We start from the raw sequence: 18,477 nt of genomic DNA, 5'->3' as shown, positions 1-18,477 counted from the left end.
TATTCTACAATAAAACTACATATCATTTGAAAAATTAATATGAAATACAGAATTTCAATGTTTCTATAAATTATCTACAAAATTTCTACAAACTGTTCATAACAGAATTTATCTTTATTTTCATGCAGGTTCGTCTGGAACACTAAAGTTACTTGATATGCCAACATCTCCCGTTATAGAGGAATATGGAAGTATAATAATAACAGATAGTACACCAAGTTTTATTGAAGTAGGACAAGTATACCAAGACAAGCAAATTTCATACAACTAATTATACATAGTAAAAAACAAATTTCATACAACTAATTATATATTATACAACTTATCTACAATTTTCTACAACTTTCACACATTATTTCCACCCAGTTAAATACAACTACAATAACATACAAGTTAAATACAAATTTAAATACCACTTAAATATAATTTTTATACAACGTTGTTCAACTTTCATACAATAGTTAAATGAATAAAAGAAAAATAAATAAACAACAGTCTACAATTTTTCTACAATTTCTGCAATATAATGTATGTCATGTCTTCTTCTTCTTCTTCTTCTTTGAGTTTCAATTTGAAATTCAGCCAAAACCAAGTCTAATCTTCACCAAATCCCCTTAAAATTGAGATATAAACTAAAAACCATATTCCCAATTATTTTCAACAACACCCAATCCAAACAAATAATGATTTTTGAAAATCCAAATTCGAATTCAAGCTTCAACGCTTTTTAATGGTTGTCAATTGTGGAATTGCTGCTCTCTTTTCCTTTGCTTTATATTACTGAAATTTGGGATTGAGAGATAGAGAGAGACGTAGAGATAATTCTCAATTCTTTGCAATAACATCCAATCCAAACAAACAAATGTCTTTTGAAAACCCAAATTCGAATTCAAAGCTTCAAAGCTTTTTAATGGTTGTCAATGATGGAGTTACAGATTTTTGCTGGTTTTAGAAGAGGAAATCGTGGGGTGTGGTTTGATACGTGAGTGATGTGGTGGGATTTGAAGAGAGAAACTTGGGGGAGTGAGAATATACGGTTGAGTAAAATTAGGAGATTAATTAATACCATTAAAATCCTAAAATGGTACATAAATGGTAATTATGTGTTGACATCCAATTTTCTCCCTCTTTTCTTCCAAATTGTTTACTTGAGCTTCTAATATCACTAATAATGTAAGAATAGTTATTTTACCATTTTTAACACAAACTAGACCTAATTATTATTTACATAATATCACTATTACTAGTATTATTAATATTACTACTACTACCACCACTACTACTATCATTGAAATTAGTACTAGTATTAATACATTATGACTACTGCTAAGTACTATTATTATTAGTATTAATATTAATTCGATATTAGTATTAGTGTTACTATTATTACTACGACTACGACCAAAAATCCGGTGTCTACAAGTATTATTATTTTATCATGAAATTATTAGTGTTACAATTTCATTATACTAATACTATTGTTGCTACTACTACTAATTATTATTGTTGTTGTTGTTGTTGTTGTTGTTGTTGTTGTTGTTGTTGTTGTTGTTGTTGTTGTTGTTGTTATTATTATTATTATTATAATTATTATTACTACGTTTACTTCTATTAGTAGTACCGTAACTAATATTGTATATTATTACTACGTTTACTTCTATTAGTAGTACCGTAACTAATATTGTTATTACTTTGCTTTTTATATCAACATCTATTTAATATCATACCTACACCTTTGTCCTCTTCTCCATTTTTTCACAAAAAGTCAAAAGATGTTTCTTTCACCAAGAAAATAAGCTTCCCCTTCCCTTTCCATCCTTTTCAATCCTTACCTCCTTTTCCTTTCATCTTGACTTTTCTTCCATTTTTTGGCCAATTCTTGACTTTCAAATCCCTGTGTACAAGAGCACATCCCAACCATTTTGGGTATTAATTTGAAACAAATATGCTCAAATTCTCATGCAAATCCGAAACAAATTTGCTCAAATCTCGCTCATTAAATGATGAACGACTATTTTACCGTTCAAATCCCCAACGTCCAAATTCAAATGGATATGTTGACCGAAATTAAAGATCTGAATTTCAAAATCCCACCCAAGTCAAGAACCCTAGATTTTCACCTATAAAAACCAGCACTTGGAGTCCATCTGGACATGGTTTTTAGCCGCACTTTTACCCCAAATTTGATGGTTGTTAGCTGCCTCCCACTCCTAAACTCTTTTTTTTTTGAAGTCGCTGCCTTTCTCTTTAAACAAAAAGTTTTAACCGCTTCTCAAACCTAAAATCGCTACTTTGAGTCGTCTTCTCTCTTTATTCTATTCACGTTTTATTCTTCAAAAGACTTCCCAAAAGCTTAGCCTTTCCTTAAATACTTCGTATTTCTTTTCCAAACTCTCCAACAAAGTTGTTCGCAGTAGGAGTTTCGAGGTCGGAGTTCGAGAGTGCATCTAAGATTGTCGCCCTCGGTTCACTGCCCCCAAGCAGGTCCGTAGCTTTAAATTTCCTTCTCCCTGTTTTTCTTATTTTTCTATTTTGAGTACCATAATAAATGGTTGCTTAAGAATGTGACTTGTTTTCTATGTAGAAATCATGATTTAGGAATTAGTTTGTTGAGAAACCATGATTTGTGGTTCATTGCGTATTCTGGCAATAGAGAGTTCAAATAAGAATGGCATGTGTTTGACTAAATTCTCATATGAACCTGCCTATGAAATTTGTTGATAGTACATCCTGATTATTAAATCCTTAGTTAATATGCCGTTTTCAGTTATTTAAGAATCATGTTTGTAGGCCATGAACTTTTATGGATTAGCCACTATTTACTTACTTAAATGTCATATAGAAGAAGTACTTTGCTAAAATGCCGTAAAAGAATGATGTTCGAAAGGCTTAGAAGTCATGCTTATAGGATTTTAAACATCTCGCTTGAAATAAATTGCATTGACAGAAATGTGCTTCCGACTTTCTTGCTGCATTAACTCTTAAGAAACCATGACCATAGGAATTTATTGTTCTTCCTTCATGAAGGAACATGGATGCTGGTGCATTTTTTTCTAATTCTTTAAAGTTTGTGATAGATTATCGGGTAGCTTAATGACTTTGTATGACCCTAATATTTATTGCTAGATCCTTAAACTTTGGAAATTAGTTCAATAGAAAATGCTTAATCTTAGGACATTAATCTGTTCCGCTAATTCTTTTATTTCCCTTTTTCTTCAGGCGAGACTACTCTCTTGTAGCCTCCTCGAATTGTTGGAATTGGATAATCAAGAGACAAAAATAAAATACTTTTGAGAATGATGATAAAACAGCAAATAGTTTTGTATTTCAATGAACTCTCAATAGTATTCCGTGTCCTTACAAATGATGATACTTCTTCCTTTTATAGATAATTCTAGGTAAAGGAATGAAGTCTCAGCTTTAATGATATAATTATGAGTAGTAAATGACATTAAATAAGCCGTTATACAATCATTCCTATTAAATACCAATTTTCTAACGTATCAAGTATTTAATAATGAATTTGGACTCCTTTCTGTCATCAGATCTTTGTCTTTAATGTCTTCTAATCCGTTGGCCGTAAATAATTTAAATTGGTACGAGACTCGTATCTATTCTTCGTCTCGTGCCTATTTAAATTCTTTTTCCCGTGGCTGTCTCCAACCGTGCCTCTTAGTCAATTGTTGCGCTTTGACCATTTAACTAAACCACGTGTCATGCCACATCATCTTTAATATAAACTCAGTTTTTTCCCAATACAGATAGTCCCCCCACTTTCCATTTATTTATCAATTAAATAATTGAGAAGTGGATCTTCATAAAAAAGGAATTTTTGCCACAATTAATGCTTATGACAGTATTAACGCCTCAACAGTCTTTTCCATTTAATGTTCTGCCCATGTGTCATTTTCTGATTGATTCTGCTATTTACACCCTTTTTCGAGACTTCTTCATTCTCACTATTCACGAAGTGATAGCTGCCTTTATTATAGGCTTTCCATCATTACACTTCTAAGGTTGACGGTTCTCATTATATACATAACTTTTTCTTCCTTTGTCTTCTTCACAAATCTTCAGCAAATACTTTCTTCTTTATTTTTACTTTCTTTCGACTTATCCTTCCTAGCAATGTCTTCTTCAAACCCTAACCGTAAAAAAGTTCCAATTCTAGACCAATTCCCCAACGCCCCTGTTAGACACAGAAGAGGCGGAGGAGGTAGGCTTCGAACAGGGTTAGAATTTACTCGAGGTGGCTCCTCTGGTTCTTCTTCAAGGAGTTCTATCCCAAAGGCCCCCTCTTCTAAAAGTAGAGAAATTCTTGATTCTTCTCAAGAACCCTCAGTTGATGAGATAGTTCCCAACGATTTGTCTTTTGAAAGTGACAAAACGTCTCTTCAAAAACAAATTGCAAATTAAGAAAAAGCCGATACTTACCCTACAATAGTAACCGAGCTTACAATCCCCACCATAAGAAAAGATTGTAACTGGAAGGATAGTCTTCGAATGTCAATTCCTTCCCCAAATCAAAGAATTTCCTCCTTTAGAAGTGGGTATTCTTTTGTTTATACTTACCCCTTCACTTTAGGTTTTAATCCTCCGATTGACCCAGTTATTCTTGATTTTTGCCGTATCTTTACAATTTGTTTGGCCCAAATCGGTCCACTAGTGTGGAGAACAGTGGCTTGTTTGAGATATTTATCCTCCAAAGCCAATGTCAATTTCACCTTCTCTGACCTCATTCATCTGTACCACCCTAACTTAATACGCCATGGGGGTTTTACCTTAACTGCAAAGAGCAAAAAAGTTCTGGTAAATCCTGAAGATGACAAAGATCGTGGATGGTATATCCGTTACGTTGCTATTCGTACGATGGACTTGATTGGCGAAACAAATATTCCCTTCCCTGAGAAGTGGAATTTTGAACGTAGGTTTCCTTTTATTTACCGTACCTACTTTTGAGAATTTCAAAAGAAATTTTGTTTTTAACCTCGTCTCTTCTTGGTTTTTTGTAGCAACCATGGGAGATGTGTAACCTATTCCCAACTTCCGCGGTTGGGTAGACTCACTTTTGAAGATTGCTTCTAGGGAGCAAAGAACTTGGAAATCAATTTCTTCCTTACATGGCTGGAAGGTCAAAACACATGGTATGCCCCTTTTTATATGTTTTTTTTATATGTTAAGCATTTTTTACTCAACTTTGATCATGTATATCCATCCTTTAATCAGGATTTGGCGTTAGAGGAATGACGGCTGAAGTAGCTATGGCCATTCGCATGTCTGCGAATGCTGCTCTTGATTTGGATAAGGCTCGAGCCTTGCTGCCAAAAAGGAAAGCTATAAAGGAAAGTTCTGAAGAAGAAGAGGAGGGTACCTCCCTAATTACCAGGCCAAGGGTCAGGAGGCGAATAATCATTGATGATGAAATTGAAGACACTCCCGGTAGGACCTCCACCACCGAGCCTGTTTTGATTCATTCTGACGAAGACACCTAACCAAGAGATAATAATGAGTCAATTCAGCATCTTTTTGATAGTGGTTTCGGGAGTGGTGAGCTCGACCCTGTTTTTGATGAAGCTCATCTTTCCTCATTCGTTCCTATTTCCTCTATTCCTCTGCCAACCGTAAGTATTTCTTTACCAGTTTTGACGACTTCCGTTCTTTTGCCAGTTTCTACTGCTCCTATATCCGTTCCCTTGGCAGTTTCTACTGCACCTGCTTCCGCTCCTGCGTTGGTTTCTACATCTTCTCCTTCCATTCCTGTTTCTACATTTTCTCCTTCCATTCCTTCCATTGCTCCTCTTTCCTCTGTTCATCGTACAAAGACGGGTTCTAGCAGTGGAAGTATGGCTATGAGAAGTGTTACTCTGGAAGTTCTTGCCAATCATAGCCTCTTGAGAAAGACTAGTAGAGCCGATGTTTGGCTCGAGCCCCTAATTGGAGATATTGAGAAGAAGAAGATGGAGAGCCATAGCTGCTTGACTCTGATGAATGACATAGTTCATTATACTTTAAAGGTATTTTTCCTCTTCTTACCAACAAGTTTTTTTTATTTATCTTTAATCCCTCATTTCTATGAGTTGTCTCTGTAGGCTAACCTCATTGGTACAGAATTAATGGGAAGAATTTCCCTTCTGGAAAGAAAAGCCCGTGAGTCTGAAAAGACTGTCCACGAGGCCGAAGAAATAGCCAGGGGAGCCCAGCTTGAAGCAGCCAATTGGAAAGAACAATTTGAGAATGCTCAAGGGACCATAGAGGAGTTGCAAGAAAATAAAAACCTCCTGGAGCAGCAAAACCGTGGTTTGACTTCTGAACTGGCAACTGCCAAGGCTTCTTCAAGCCAATTTAAAAGAGACAAAGAGCTTTTGGAATGCTCTTTGTCAGAACAATTATCCAAGGGTAGTGAAGAATTTAGGGAGCTTAAGGCACTTTTGGCTAAGAAAGAAGAGTATGCAGGAGAGTTAGTGCAAAGCTTGACTCAAGCTCAGGCTGACTTACAGACCTCCTCTGACGAGATTCATGCCTTGAAGAGTTCTCATGCCTCTCTTGAAGCTTCTCTTGATTCCCATTTAGCTGAGCACCAAATCTTAAAAAATGATCTTGCTATGTGGGAAAAGGAATATGGACTTCTGGAGGAGAACTTCAATATAGAGGTGAGTTGGGCTTTCCTGAAATCTCGTCGTGATGCTTTGATGGAAGCTACTCAGGAAGGTTTTGACTTGCAGTCTGAACTGGCCAAAGTTGTAGATACCATCGAGAAAAGTCAACAATCTACTGATACTCCTTCTCCTGTACTTGAAGCTCCTGGAACGGAAGAACTTTTAAATGAAGAAGTGGCTACTGCAGCAATTGGGGTTGCAATTGCTGCTCCCGAGGGTGAAACTTCTGATGTTCCAAACCCTTCAGTGACTAGCTGAAAATGAAATTGCTGTAAGGGATCTTTTGATGAAGTCCCCAGTTATCATAATGGGGCATTTGTATAAAACAAATATTTTGTTGACTAGGTTTGTACTTAGTTTTTTTTTATATTAAGAAGTTTTATCGGTACTTCTGTATATTCTATTCTTGCCTATTTATCTAGGACTTATGGAATAGCTTAGCATTTTTATCCTTTTAAAATGCTTTATGATTCTTCTCATGAATTATCAACATGAGGCTTATAAAAGAGGGCCCTTTTATTTTATCGACACTTAATGAAGAAGACGTCTCAACTTTATAATGGTGTTATAATACGATGAAAGAAATAGGAATACACACGTTTTGTTTGAAACAACTTTCGCAAGTTTTTATTCATAAACTTTAACAAGTGTTTGACTATTACATGTATTACAATACATCTACAACTTTCTCGTAACTATTTTTCTTGTAACAGATTTGTACATAATATAGAATAAACAAGGTTTTTCTTCATAACCTGTTTCAGTACATAGTCATGACCCTATCTTTATATATTAAGAAGGGTTTGAGAGATGACTTTGCTTATGAGTTTTGAGAGATGACTCTGTTATTCTCATAACCGCTGAAGACTTCGTAACTTTTACTTCAACACTTGACTCTGTTGTTCGATATTCGTATCTGCATTTCTACACGTATCTGTGTACATGTATTGTAGTCCCCCAAGTGTTTGAGCGGTGAAGTATGAAGCCTCGAGCACTTGTTTATTTCTTTTACTTTGGCCCTTTTTCCTGAAACAGAAAGATATACGGGACTCGAAGGTGCGATTATAGATGAAGACTGCCTAACTCGTGTGTATTTCCATCAGATTAATTGTAACCCTGGGCTAGGAATTAAAGAATACTCCATTTTGCTTTGCAGGTTGTGACTCATCATTTGGCACGAGTTAGGGTATTTTGCCTAGCATCTAAAATCATTAGTAAAATATTAATAATCCAAGGGAGAAATTTTAACATGATGATACCTGACCGTAGGTACTTTCTCAAAAGTAATATCTTTTTAAGTGGACGGCATTCCAATGTGAGGGTAAAACTTTACCGTCCATTGTCTCCAACTGGCATGCTCCTTTTCCCGCAATGCCACGGACTTTGTACGGTCCTTCCCATGTTGGACTTAGCTTTCCTGAGTTAGCAGCCTTTGCAGATTGGAACACCTTTTTAAGCACGAAGTCCCCAATTTTGAAAAATCTGAGGCGTGCTTTCCTATTGTAATTTCGTTCTATTACTTGCTTTTGTGCTGCCATCCTTATCAATGCAGCTTCTCTTCTCCCTTCAAGTAAATCTAGGCTAACCCGCATCTCTTCATCATTAGATTCCTCCGTTGCCTGATCGTACCGTGTGCTTGGCTCACCTATTTCAACTGGAATTAAGGCTTCCGCACCATAAACCATTGAAAATGGTGTCTCTCCAGTGCCTGTTTTGGTCGTTGTACGATAAGCCCATAATACTCCAGGTAACACCTCAGGCCAATTACCTTTTGAATCCTGTAACCTCTTCTTCAAGTTGTTGATAATGACGTTGTTAGTAGATTCTACTTGTCCATTACCTACTGGATGGTATGGCGTAGAAGTTATTCTTTTGATCTGCCAACTTCGAAGAAATTCTGTGATTTGAGCTCCAATGAATTGTGGTCCATTGTCACACACGATCTCCTTTGGTTCTCCAAAGCGGCATATTATATTTTTCCATATGAAGTCTTTAACTTCTTTCTCTCGTACCTGTTTAAATGCACCTGCTTCTACCCATTTAGTGAAATAATCTGTAAGTACAAGTATAAACTTTACCTGACCTTTTGCTTGTGGAAGTGGACCTACGATATCCATTCCCCATTTCATAAAGGGCCACGGGGCTATAACAGAATGTAATAACTCAGCTGGTCTGTGCATATTATTGTCGTACCTTTGACATTTATCACATTTGGACACGAAACTGGTTGCCTCTTCTTCCATCTTAGGCCAATAATATCCTGTGCGAATTAATGTTCTTACCAGTGATCGTCCCCCTGCGTGATTCCCACAATGTCCTTCATGTACTTCTCTCATCACATATTCTGTTTGAGAGGGTCCGAGACACCTTGCTAGTGGTCCATCGAACATCTTCCGATAAAGATTTCCTTGATATAAACAATATCGTGCAGCTTTTTTGCGAAGCGCGTGAGCCTTTCCTTTGTTATTAGGCACGGTACCGTGCTGTAAAAAGGCAACAATTTCGTTTCTCCAATCCCATGTTAGATGATTAAAATTTACCTCATTTTTATCAGATTCGAGAACAGAATGAAATAGATGTATGACTGAAGCATTTGTATTGTTTGCTACGTCTGCTGCGGATGCAAGATTTGCTAAAGCATCTGCCTCTACATTCTCATCTCTTGGGATCTGCACTACTTTCCAAGTTTGGAATTGCTTTATTAACTCCCATACATTTGCGAGGTATTCTTGCATTCGTGACTCTCTGGCTGTATAAGTCCCCAGCATTTGATTAACCACGAGTTGAGAATCACTCTTGATTATAATCTGTGTTATGCCGAGTTCTCGTGCCAATTCTAAACCTGCAATTACAGCCTCATACTCTGCTTCATTGTTAGTTATAGAATGACATTTTATAGCCTGTCTAATAGTCTCACCCGCAGGTGGTACGAGGACTATTCCTAGGCCTGCCCCTTTTACATTAGATGAACCGTCAGTGAATAAAACCCAAGTCCCCGGGTTCGCACCATTAAAAACTAGTAATTCTTTTTCTACTTCTAAATGCATCCCCTGGCTAAAATCAGCCACGAAATCAGCTAGTACTTGAGACTTTATAGCGGTCTTGGGTTGATAAACAATTTCATATTCACTTAGTTCTATAGCCCATTTTGCTAATCTTCCTGAAAGTTCGTGTTTATGCAAAATATTTCGAAGCGGAAAAGCAGTAACTACATTAATGGGATGACATTGAAAATAAGGTCTTAATTTTCTAGATGCCATGATCAAAGCTAATGCTAATTTTTCTAGCTGTGGGTATCGTGTCTCAGCTTCCAATAAGGACTTACTTACATAATAAATAGGAGATTGTTTACCTTGGTCCTCGCAGACTAAAACAACACTCACTGCGACTTCAGATACGGCCAGATAAATGAGAAGTTTTTCCCCCACCTTTGGTTTTGCCAACAACGGTGGTTTTGACAAATAAGCTTTCAAACTTTTAAGGGCTTGTTGACAATCTTCATTCCATTCAAAATGATCTTGCTTTTTAAGTGCAGAGAAAAACTTAAAACACCTTTCTGAGGATTTGGAAATAAATCTCCCAAAGCTGCAATTCTTCCCGTTAATCTTTGTACTTCCTTTTTATTAGTAAGGATATCAGGCATTTCTTCTATTGCTTTGATCTTAGAAAGATTCACTTCAATACCACGATTAGAAACAAGAAAACCCAAAAACTTACCTGATGCAACTCCAAATGCACATTTTTCTGGGTTGAGTTTCATATTAAATTTTCGCAAAATTTCAAAAGTAACAGATAGATGAGAAATATGATCATGAGATTGCTGGGTTTTGACGAGCATATCGTCTATATATACCTCCATTGTTTTCCCTAAATGTTCTTGGAACATTTTGGTGACCAACCTTTGATAGGTTGCCCCAGCATTTTTGAGACCAAAGGGCATTACTTTATAACAGTAAGTCCCCCTGTCTGTGATGAAAGAAGTTTTTTCTTCATCACCAGGATCCATTTTAATTTGATTATACCCCGAGTATGCATCTAAAAACTTAAAAGTTCATGACCTGCGGTTGCATCAATTAGTTGGTCTATATGCGGTAAGGGAAAGGAATCTTTTGGACAAGCTTTATTTAAATCGGTATAATCCACACAAACACGCCACTTACCATTTTTCTTGGGTACGACCACCGTGTTAGCTAACCAAGTAGGATACTTTACCTCACGGATTGATCCGATTTTTAACAATTTTTGGACTTCATCCTGAATCACCTGGTTCTTGAAAGCACCTTGCTTTCGTTTCTTTTGCTTTATTGGTGTGAAAGAAGGGTCCTCATTGAGTTTGTGAGTCATCACATTCGGTGGTATCCCTGTCATATCAGTGTGGGACCAAGCAAAGCAGTCTAAGTTATTTTTTAAAAATTCGATTATCATACTTCGCATGTTTAAGCTTAGATTGGCCCCGACATAAACCTTCCGTTCAGGCCATTGATCAAATAACATCACTGCCTCAAGCTCTTTAATTGTCGTTTTGATGCTTTCATTTTCTTCAGGTTCCTGAATTGTGTCAGGCCTTGAGTCCAAATCTGTCTTCTCTTGTTCAGTTGAAGTTTGACCTTTTTTACCTTCAACTGTTTCCTGTAATTGCTATTTTCCTTTATTTACAGCGCTCGTACTCGTTACAGCGTTGACACTTCTAGCCATCTGTTGATCCCCACGAATTTGGCAAATTCCCCATGGTGATGGGAATTTCATAACCTGATGTAGAGTTGATGGGACAACATCCATATCGTATATCCATGGTCTCCCCATGATCATATTGTAGGCCATTTCCATATCAACTACCTGAAATTTAGTTTCCTTCACAACACCCATAGCAAAAGTTGTTAGAATTACCTCACCTTTGTTACTACACTTGAATTGTCGAAGCCTGACAAGGTGTGCGCCTTGGGTATCATTTTGTCTTCAGCTTGCATTTCCCGTAGTACCCTTAGTAATATAATATTTAAGAGCTCCCTGGATCAATCAAAACTCATTTTACATTAGTATCATGTACAAGTAAAGATATTACCAATGCGTCATTATGTGGAGTTGTCACTCCTTCGGTATCTGCATCATCGAACGAAATACTTTCATTTTCAAGGACCTGCCGCACCCGTTTCCCGTGTGTAATTGTTACCTTAGAAACCTTGTCGGAGGCTGTGTAGGTTATGCCGTGAATATCTTCTCCCCCGCTTATGACATTCACTGTCCTCTTGGGTGAAGGAAGTTGTGGTGGCTCTTGCCTGTTTTTCATATAAGCTTGTTTTCCTTTCTCACTAAATAACTCAGTGAGGTACCCTTGCTTCAATAGATGATCCACTTCACTCTGCATGAATCTACATTCTGAAGTTTTGTGCCCGTGATCGTTGTGGAATTCGCACCAATGATCTGGATTGCGTCTATTTGGATTTGACCGCATCTCTTTTGGCCACCGTACCTTATCTCCCATGCTTCTTAAAACAGCTACGAGCTCGGAGGTAGAGACATTAAAATTATATCCACCGAATCGTGCCTTTAAACCTCTGTCATCTTCTCGTGATTCTTGTCTATTCCGATCATTCCTGAACTTTGAAGAAGAGCCAGAATCCCGGTTCCTCAATTTTTGATCATATTGCTGGCTATCTTGTTTCGACCGTGGGTCTTTTCCTGCAGGTCCCATATATGGATCGTACCTATTTTTACCTGATCTTTTTTCGGTTTCTGATCTTCGGGGACCGCCCCTTTCTTCATGATGAAATTTAGGTACGGTATCTTCTTCAATTCGCAGCTTCGTACTATACCTGTTGTAAACATCATTCCACGTGTTTGCGGGAAATTCTCGAAGGCTTTCTTTGAGTCGTCTCGTGGCTTCAGAACTTTTGTCATTTAAATTACTTCCAAAGGCTATTGCAGCCCAATTGTTAGGCACACGAGGTAGAGTCATTCTTTCATGCTGGAATCTATCAACAAAGTTTCTAAGCAGCTCCGAATCCCCTTGTTTGATTTTGAAAATATCTTCCATTCTTTTCTCAACCTTTTGTGCTCCCGAATGTGCTTTAATAAAAGAATCTGCAAGCTCAGCAAAAGAATTAATAGAATTTTCAGATAAAAGAGAATACCAGGTTAATGCACCCTTGGTGAGTGTTTCTCCAAATTTCTTGACCAATACTTATTCAATTTCTTGTTTGGTCAAGTCGTTGCTTTTTACGCCTGTTGTAAATGCAGTCACGTGGTCACGTGGGTCTGTAGTACCATCATATTTCAGGATGTCAGGCATTTTGTACTTTTTCGGAATTGGAAGGGGAGCAGCACTTGGCTTCCATGGTTGTTGTGAGTATTTGTCCATGTCTACTCCTTTTATTATAGGCGGAACTCCAGGGATTTGTTCAATACGCTCATTTTGTTCCTTAATCTGTTTCTGCAAGGTTAGTACTAAATTTTGCAAATATGAATTATTTGAATTACCTGGTCCCCCTTCCTGTGGTTCACTGGGGGTTACTCCGTTTCCAGAATTATCAAGACCAGAACGGGGATTCTCCAATGTATTATTATTATTAGGAGTTGGTGTGGGTGGTGCAGCAGGCAATCGACTAACAAGTGCCTGAAGAGCTTTGCCGACCTGTGCATCAATTAGCTTTTGTAAAGCTTCAGTTGTAACTCCTTCAAAATGCTCAGATTGCTCTTGTTGATCAACACGGGATTCAGTAACAACATCCTGATTATTAGATCCTTAGTTAATATGCCGTTTTCAGTTATTTAAGAATCATGTTTGTAGGCCATGAACTTTTATGGATTAGCCACTATTTACTTACTTAAATGTCATATAGAAGAAGTACTTTGCTAAAATGCCGTAAAAGAATGATATTCGAAAGGCTTAGAAGTCATGCTTATAGGATTTTAAACATCTCGCTTGAAATAAATTGCATTGACAGAAATGTGCTTCCGACTTGCTTGCTGCATTAACTCTTAAGAAACCATGACCATAGGAATTTATTGTTCTTCCTTCACGAAGGAACATGTATGCTGGTGCATTTTTTTTCTAATTCTTTAAAGTTTGTGATAGATTATCGGGTAGCTTAATGAACCCTAATATTTATTGCTAGATCCTTAAACTTTGGAAATTAGTTCAATAGAAAATGCTTAATCTTAGGACATTAATCTGTTCCGCTAATTCTTTTATTTCCCTTTTTCTTCAGGCGAGACTACTCTCTTGTAGCCTCCTCGAATTGTTGGAATTGGATAGAAGATTACTTGTCGTTTTGTCTTATTTTTGTTTTGCTGGCTAACATTTTATCTTTGTGATTATTTGCTTTATCGCAGCTAAGCCTTCATTGGGGTAGTAGACCCTAATTTAAGTAGTAGTAGTAGTAAAATCTCAATCTATTAATATAGAACATGGAGTTATAGATTCACATTTAGTTACATTTATCTATATTAAACCTATCAAAGTGTTTTTAAATCAGTTTTTTTATATTTTAAGAAGATAAGTTTTGATTTGTTATTTTCAAAACGATTAGTCTTTTCAAAGATAGATTTGATAATATCAGATTTCTAGTTCAAACAGTTTTGAATACAAATAACAATAGCATTTTGACCAAATACATTTGTGACCGATTCTTGAGAGCTTTTCTTAACCAAGCTTTTAAAAAATATATAGAAATATTAGGAGGTTACTTACCATTTAAAAGGACGATTTTTATTAAGTTTGTCCAATATTTCTTTTCTAAGATTATCTTTGTTAACTAATCGAGCAACGTAGTACTCAAGACTTATAGTCATTTTTAACAAGCAACCTAAGTTTGGCCTGTTAACCGTATTAACGGAACATACAGGGTGCCTTCATAACCTTCCCTATAGGATTAACTAGAACCCTTACCTAGAATTTTTAACGTTAAGCAGACCACAAAAAGAGTTAATTTTAAGCATTACTTAGCTAAAATTGGTGTCCTATTTCACCATTAAATTAATTAGGTGGTGACTCTCTTTAATTAATTAAACCTCAGAATTACCAATATGTTAATACTCTGATTTGACCCGTGTTGAAATGGGGTATAACATTAGGTATATAGAAGGTAATTATATTAAAAGTTAAGCATGATGGGCAATATAGTTTACTATATGGCATAAGAATGTAAAAATTCCTTTCCTGAATGCTTGTGAGAGTTTAGTTAATCTATACTATATTAAAAGCACGAAGGCCTTTAGCGAAATATCGTTTGCCTTTTTTACCCTTAAAAAATCGACTTCACACTAGATAAAATTGTAATTTAAGTTGTCATTCCTAAAATTTAGGAATAAACATTCAATTACCATTTATGCTAATTTCCTAATGTTAGAACTTTACAACTAGAATTTTATTTGTTAATCTTTCCTTATTAGATTGTATTACAATTTTTTTTGCAGGAGGAAGGCGTGATTTTAATACAATAAAGACTTGTGTTTCAAAAGGAAAAACAATAGCTTTTTACCACGGCTAAACTCCATATCATTTGTAGGATTTCAAATTAAAACATCATATCATTTTTAGGATGTCAAACTAAAACACTAAGAAAATCAAAGGAGAAAATTAATCAAGTACACTACTAAATTGATTAATTTTTATAATACAGAATAACTTGTATATCTATCTATCTATCTATTTATATTATATTAAAAGCACGAAAATCCTTAATGAAATGTCGTTCGCATTTTTACAATTTAAAATTAAACTTCACATTAGACAAAATGTAATTTAGTTACTTTCATAATATTTAGTACGCTTTTTTCCCTCTTTAAATTATGTTAATAGTTCTAATATTTAGGACTTAATTTAATTAAAATTTTAGTTTATATAAATCTTCTCCTTATTTGACCAACTTTTACATCCTTATCCATGGACTTAAAAAATACTTTGGAGTTTAGTACGTAGCACTTAAAGTTTTCCTTGTTCTTGGACTCTTTCTCCAAGTATTACCGATAACTGATTACCTAAAAATCATTGAACATTAGCAATACATGTCCATTTTTTCGCTTTGATTTATTCTAATTTTATGTATACATTTTTAGAAGTTTAACCTGAAATGGTAATGTTAATTTAGAAAATAAATTGAGCTACAACCATACTTTGTAAAAATATATTATTTGGTAAACTAATATATTTTGAACTTTAAATAACTAAAAAAAAAAAATATTATCCGCAGCATAGAAATTTCAAAGTCGTAATTGGTAGAGTTCTTTGGAAATGAGTACTTTAGGGTAGTATTAAGAATACAGATAAAAAAAATTCATAAGAAGAGGTCCACTTAACTTACCTATAACTTTGAATTAAATAAAGAATCTATGTAATTAGGGTACAGAGAACAAATTCCATTACCAATATGCTAAAAACAGAGATAAATATCGAAGAAAAAGTGTTAATACACGACTAAAGAACCAAATAAAGGTACGTTTTTAAACTTTTATCTCTTTTGCTATAAAAGTAGCTTAATTTCATTTTTTACACACATAATATTTATTTTAGAATCTCGATAAATTAAAATTAAAATTTATTTTATATTCTCCAGAAAAATAAAAAAGTGATTAATTCCTTACACTATAATTCACATAAAGTTTTTATACTCTATGTTAGATCAACTGAAAGAGTGCACTCTTTTTTATTCAATAAAGAATTGATTTTCTTGTATTATAATATTATGAATACAGTATTTTAAAAGAGATGTTAGGTGAAATGCAACAACATAATATATTTGTATTTATATATTAAGATATCTATTAACCACAAATATTATACAATTAATTCACTTAATCATCTTTACATATTCAAAGGATACTAGATTCAATTATTGTGTCAACGCAATAATACTCACTTTCATCATTTAAACAAATATCGAATTTAGATTAGTATCAAGTGTTTGCATTCCAATAATTTGTTCTTCTTATATACCTTTATACTGATTAGCGTGATTGACACGTGCAACGCACTTACACTAAAACTAGTTATTTTAAAACTCGCCTACTAGATTAAGAAGTCCTAATCCTCTTGAATGACTTTAACCCAAAAAAAAAAAAAAAACCCAAATGCAAAAAACCAGTAAAATGTTATATAAAAAACAGATAATAGTAGTTGGACATATAATGTGAAGTAAAATGTGGCTACGCTATTATTTGAGTCCAATATGATTGCTTGCAGGTATAAAAGAACGTCTACTTCTAGATTGCAAAAGCAGATATATCCATATTGGTTAATAACAAAAATACAAGTTTTATGAATATCTATTAAAGACTGAGTTTCTCTGGTTGACGTGAAGTATATTGTGCAAAATGCTACTGAATTTACTCTGTGTGTGTATGTTCTTAATCAACTTCGAGATGAAATTTCATCTTGAAACTAATCAAACTAATACAAAATTTCTTTGTGCATGCTCACATTTCAGAGGTGCAACACTTGTCAATTTCGGTCTCCTATTTATCATATATATCGTGTTTGTATGGTAGTGCGAATGTTCTACGTGAATCCACATTCATAGGACATCATACCAAAGTCCTACAATATGTTTTTATTCTAACGATGATTTGCCATCTTCTATTTCAATATGAATGTAGAGATCAGTTGAAAAGTAAAAGACGAAGTGGTATAAAGTGGTTGAACCTGTATGCGTACTCATGTGTTTAGTGATCCAAATTCAAACAATTGAGCATAGTTCTTGGTAGAATAGAATGGTATTACGGCACGAATACATATAAAGGAAAAGAAATCTACCATCTACATTAATGTCTAAAGAAATAAAATGGTCTATGTTGTGGTTGAATAGCTAATTTAAGGCATTTTTGCATTCAGATCTTTTTTAGTATAAATGGTACTTCCTGTTCGGTCTGCTATCCAATTTTTTATTGCTTTCCAATAATAACAACAACAATACGAGATGGTAATAAGATCTAATCGATGGATCGTCATTGACAACAAATGCATGTATAATGGCACTTGCTGATGAGAGTATTGTAGTTTGCTGAGACTGAACTTTTAATAGACGTAATTTTTGTACTATTCTCATAATCTTTGAATAATTAATTAATCCAATATAAACAACAAAGGGTTCATAGCTCAGTGGTAGAGCATTTGACTGCAGATCAAGAGGTCACCGGTTCGAACCCGGTTGGGCCCTAGTTTTTTAAATTCTGTATTTACTTTTGCTTTTTCCCTCCATTAAATTGATTTGCGAAGCTTCTTCTTTATGTTTTTATTTATTTGAATATTTTTCTCTTGCCAAGACATGATAGAGAGTACTTAATATCTGAGCATTGATTTGAGATTGTTACTTATAGTTTTTTTTCCTTCTATTTTTGGTCGGATTGATGATGAAGATTAAAAGAATTTGAAAGAATAATATTGGATCTCTTGTAATTTTCCTTCCAACAGATAAAAATATCACACATAAAAATTATTCATTTTTTCTTTTACCTTATTTTAAACAGAATTCTAGAGTCACCAAATACCTTAAGGTATCATAAAATTTAATTCCTTTCCACTTTTCACTAATAATTATTTTTGTTGGAAGAAAGTATAAATTCTAGCATGCAAGTAAAGAACTAAATCAGCCAAATGCTATACTAGACTTTCCCCAAGGCATCATAACTTTTGTACAACAACAAAAATAGTACTAGATACTTGACAAGGCGCAAGTCACGAGTTCAAAATTTATTTTTTATCGGCGAATGAATTAGCAATAATACTATGATATGTGTTTGGCTTATTAAATGGGATAGTTTAGTTGACGCATTAGTTATTGTTATGATGTAGTAATTGTTTATACTATGAATAACAATGTGGGAA

General features: G+C 34.9%; 1 protein-coding gene and 1 non-coding gene across 4 annotated transcripts; both read left to right on the top strand.

Annotated features, from left to right (window-relative positions):
- Positions 1–1,768: 1,768 nt before the first annotated feature.
- On the top strand, positions 1,769–13,603 carry LOC142166407 (uncharacterized). 3 transcript variants are annotated; one of them, XR_012696821.1, is made up of 5 exons: positions 1,769–2,484; positions 5,013–5,144; positions 5,227–5,439; positions 12,894–13,093; positions 13,179–13,603. XR_012696821.1 is itself a non-coding variant. In XM_075225612.1 (5 exons), the coding sequence occupies exons 4-5, from the start codon at positions 5,844–5,846 to the stop codon at positions 6,912–6,914; spliced, it is 996 nt and encodes a 331-aa protein (XP_075081713.1). In that variant the 5' UTR covers positions 1,776–2,484; positions 3,220–4,924; positions 5,013–5,144; positions 5,227–5,843; the 3' UTR covers positions 6,915–7,191. The 3 variants fall into 3 exon arrangements, 2 of the variants coding, with proteins under 2 accessions (XP_075081713.1, XP_075081712.1); XM_075225612.1 differs by lacking the exons at positions 12,894–13,093; positions 13,179–13,603 and adding exons at positions 3,220–4,924; positions 6,090–7,191 and having other exon boundaries at positions 1,776–2,484; positions 5,227–6,014; XM_075225611.1 differs by lacking the exons at positions 12,894–13,093; positions 13,179–13,603 and adding an exon at positions 6,090–7,191 and having other exon boundaries at positions 1,776–2,484; positions 5,227–6,014.
- A 4,134-nt stretch (positions 13,604–17,737) lies between these two features.
- TRNAC-GCA (transfer RNA cysteine (anticodon GCA)) lies at positions 17,738–17,809 on the top strand. Its single transcript has one exon. It is a non-coding gene; the product is annotated as a tRNA-Cys (tRNA).
- The last annotated feature ends 668 nt before the right edge of the window (positions 17,810–18,477 follow it).

This window comes from Nicotiana tabacum, chromosome 11, assembly GCF_000715075.1.
Source record: "Nicotiana tabacum cultivar K326 chromosome 11, ASM71507v2, whole genome shotgun sequence".
Classification (NCBI taxonomy): Eukaryota; Viridiplantae; Streptophyta; class Magnoliopsida; order Solanales; family Solanaceae; genus Nicotiana; species Nicotiana tabacum.
This window is presented reverse-complemented; position numbering and strand designations above follow the sequence as displayed.

Excerpts from the sequence above, each read along its gene's own strand:
- LOC142166407 (XM_075225611.1), top strand. The coding sequence starts at position 5,844 with ATGGCTATGAGAAGTGTTACTCTGGAAGTTCTTGCCAATCATAGCCTC. Across the intron at positions 6,015-6,089 it reads TAGTTCATTATACTTTAAAG|GCTAACCTCATTGGTACAGA; the intron begins GTATTTTTCCTC and ends TTGTCTCTGTAG.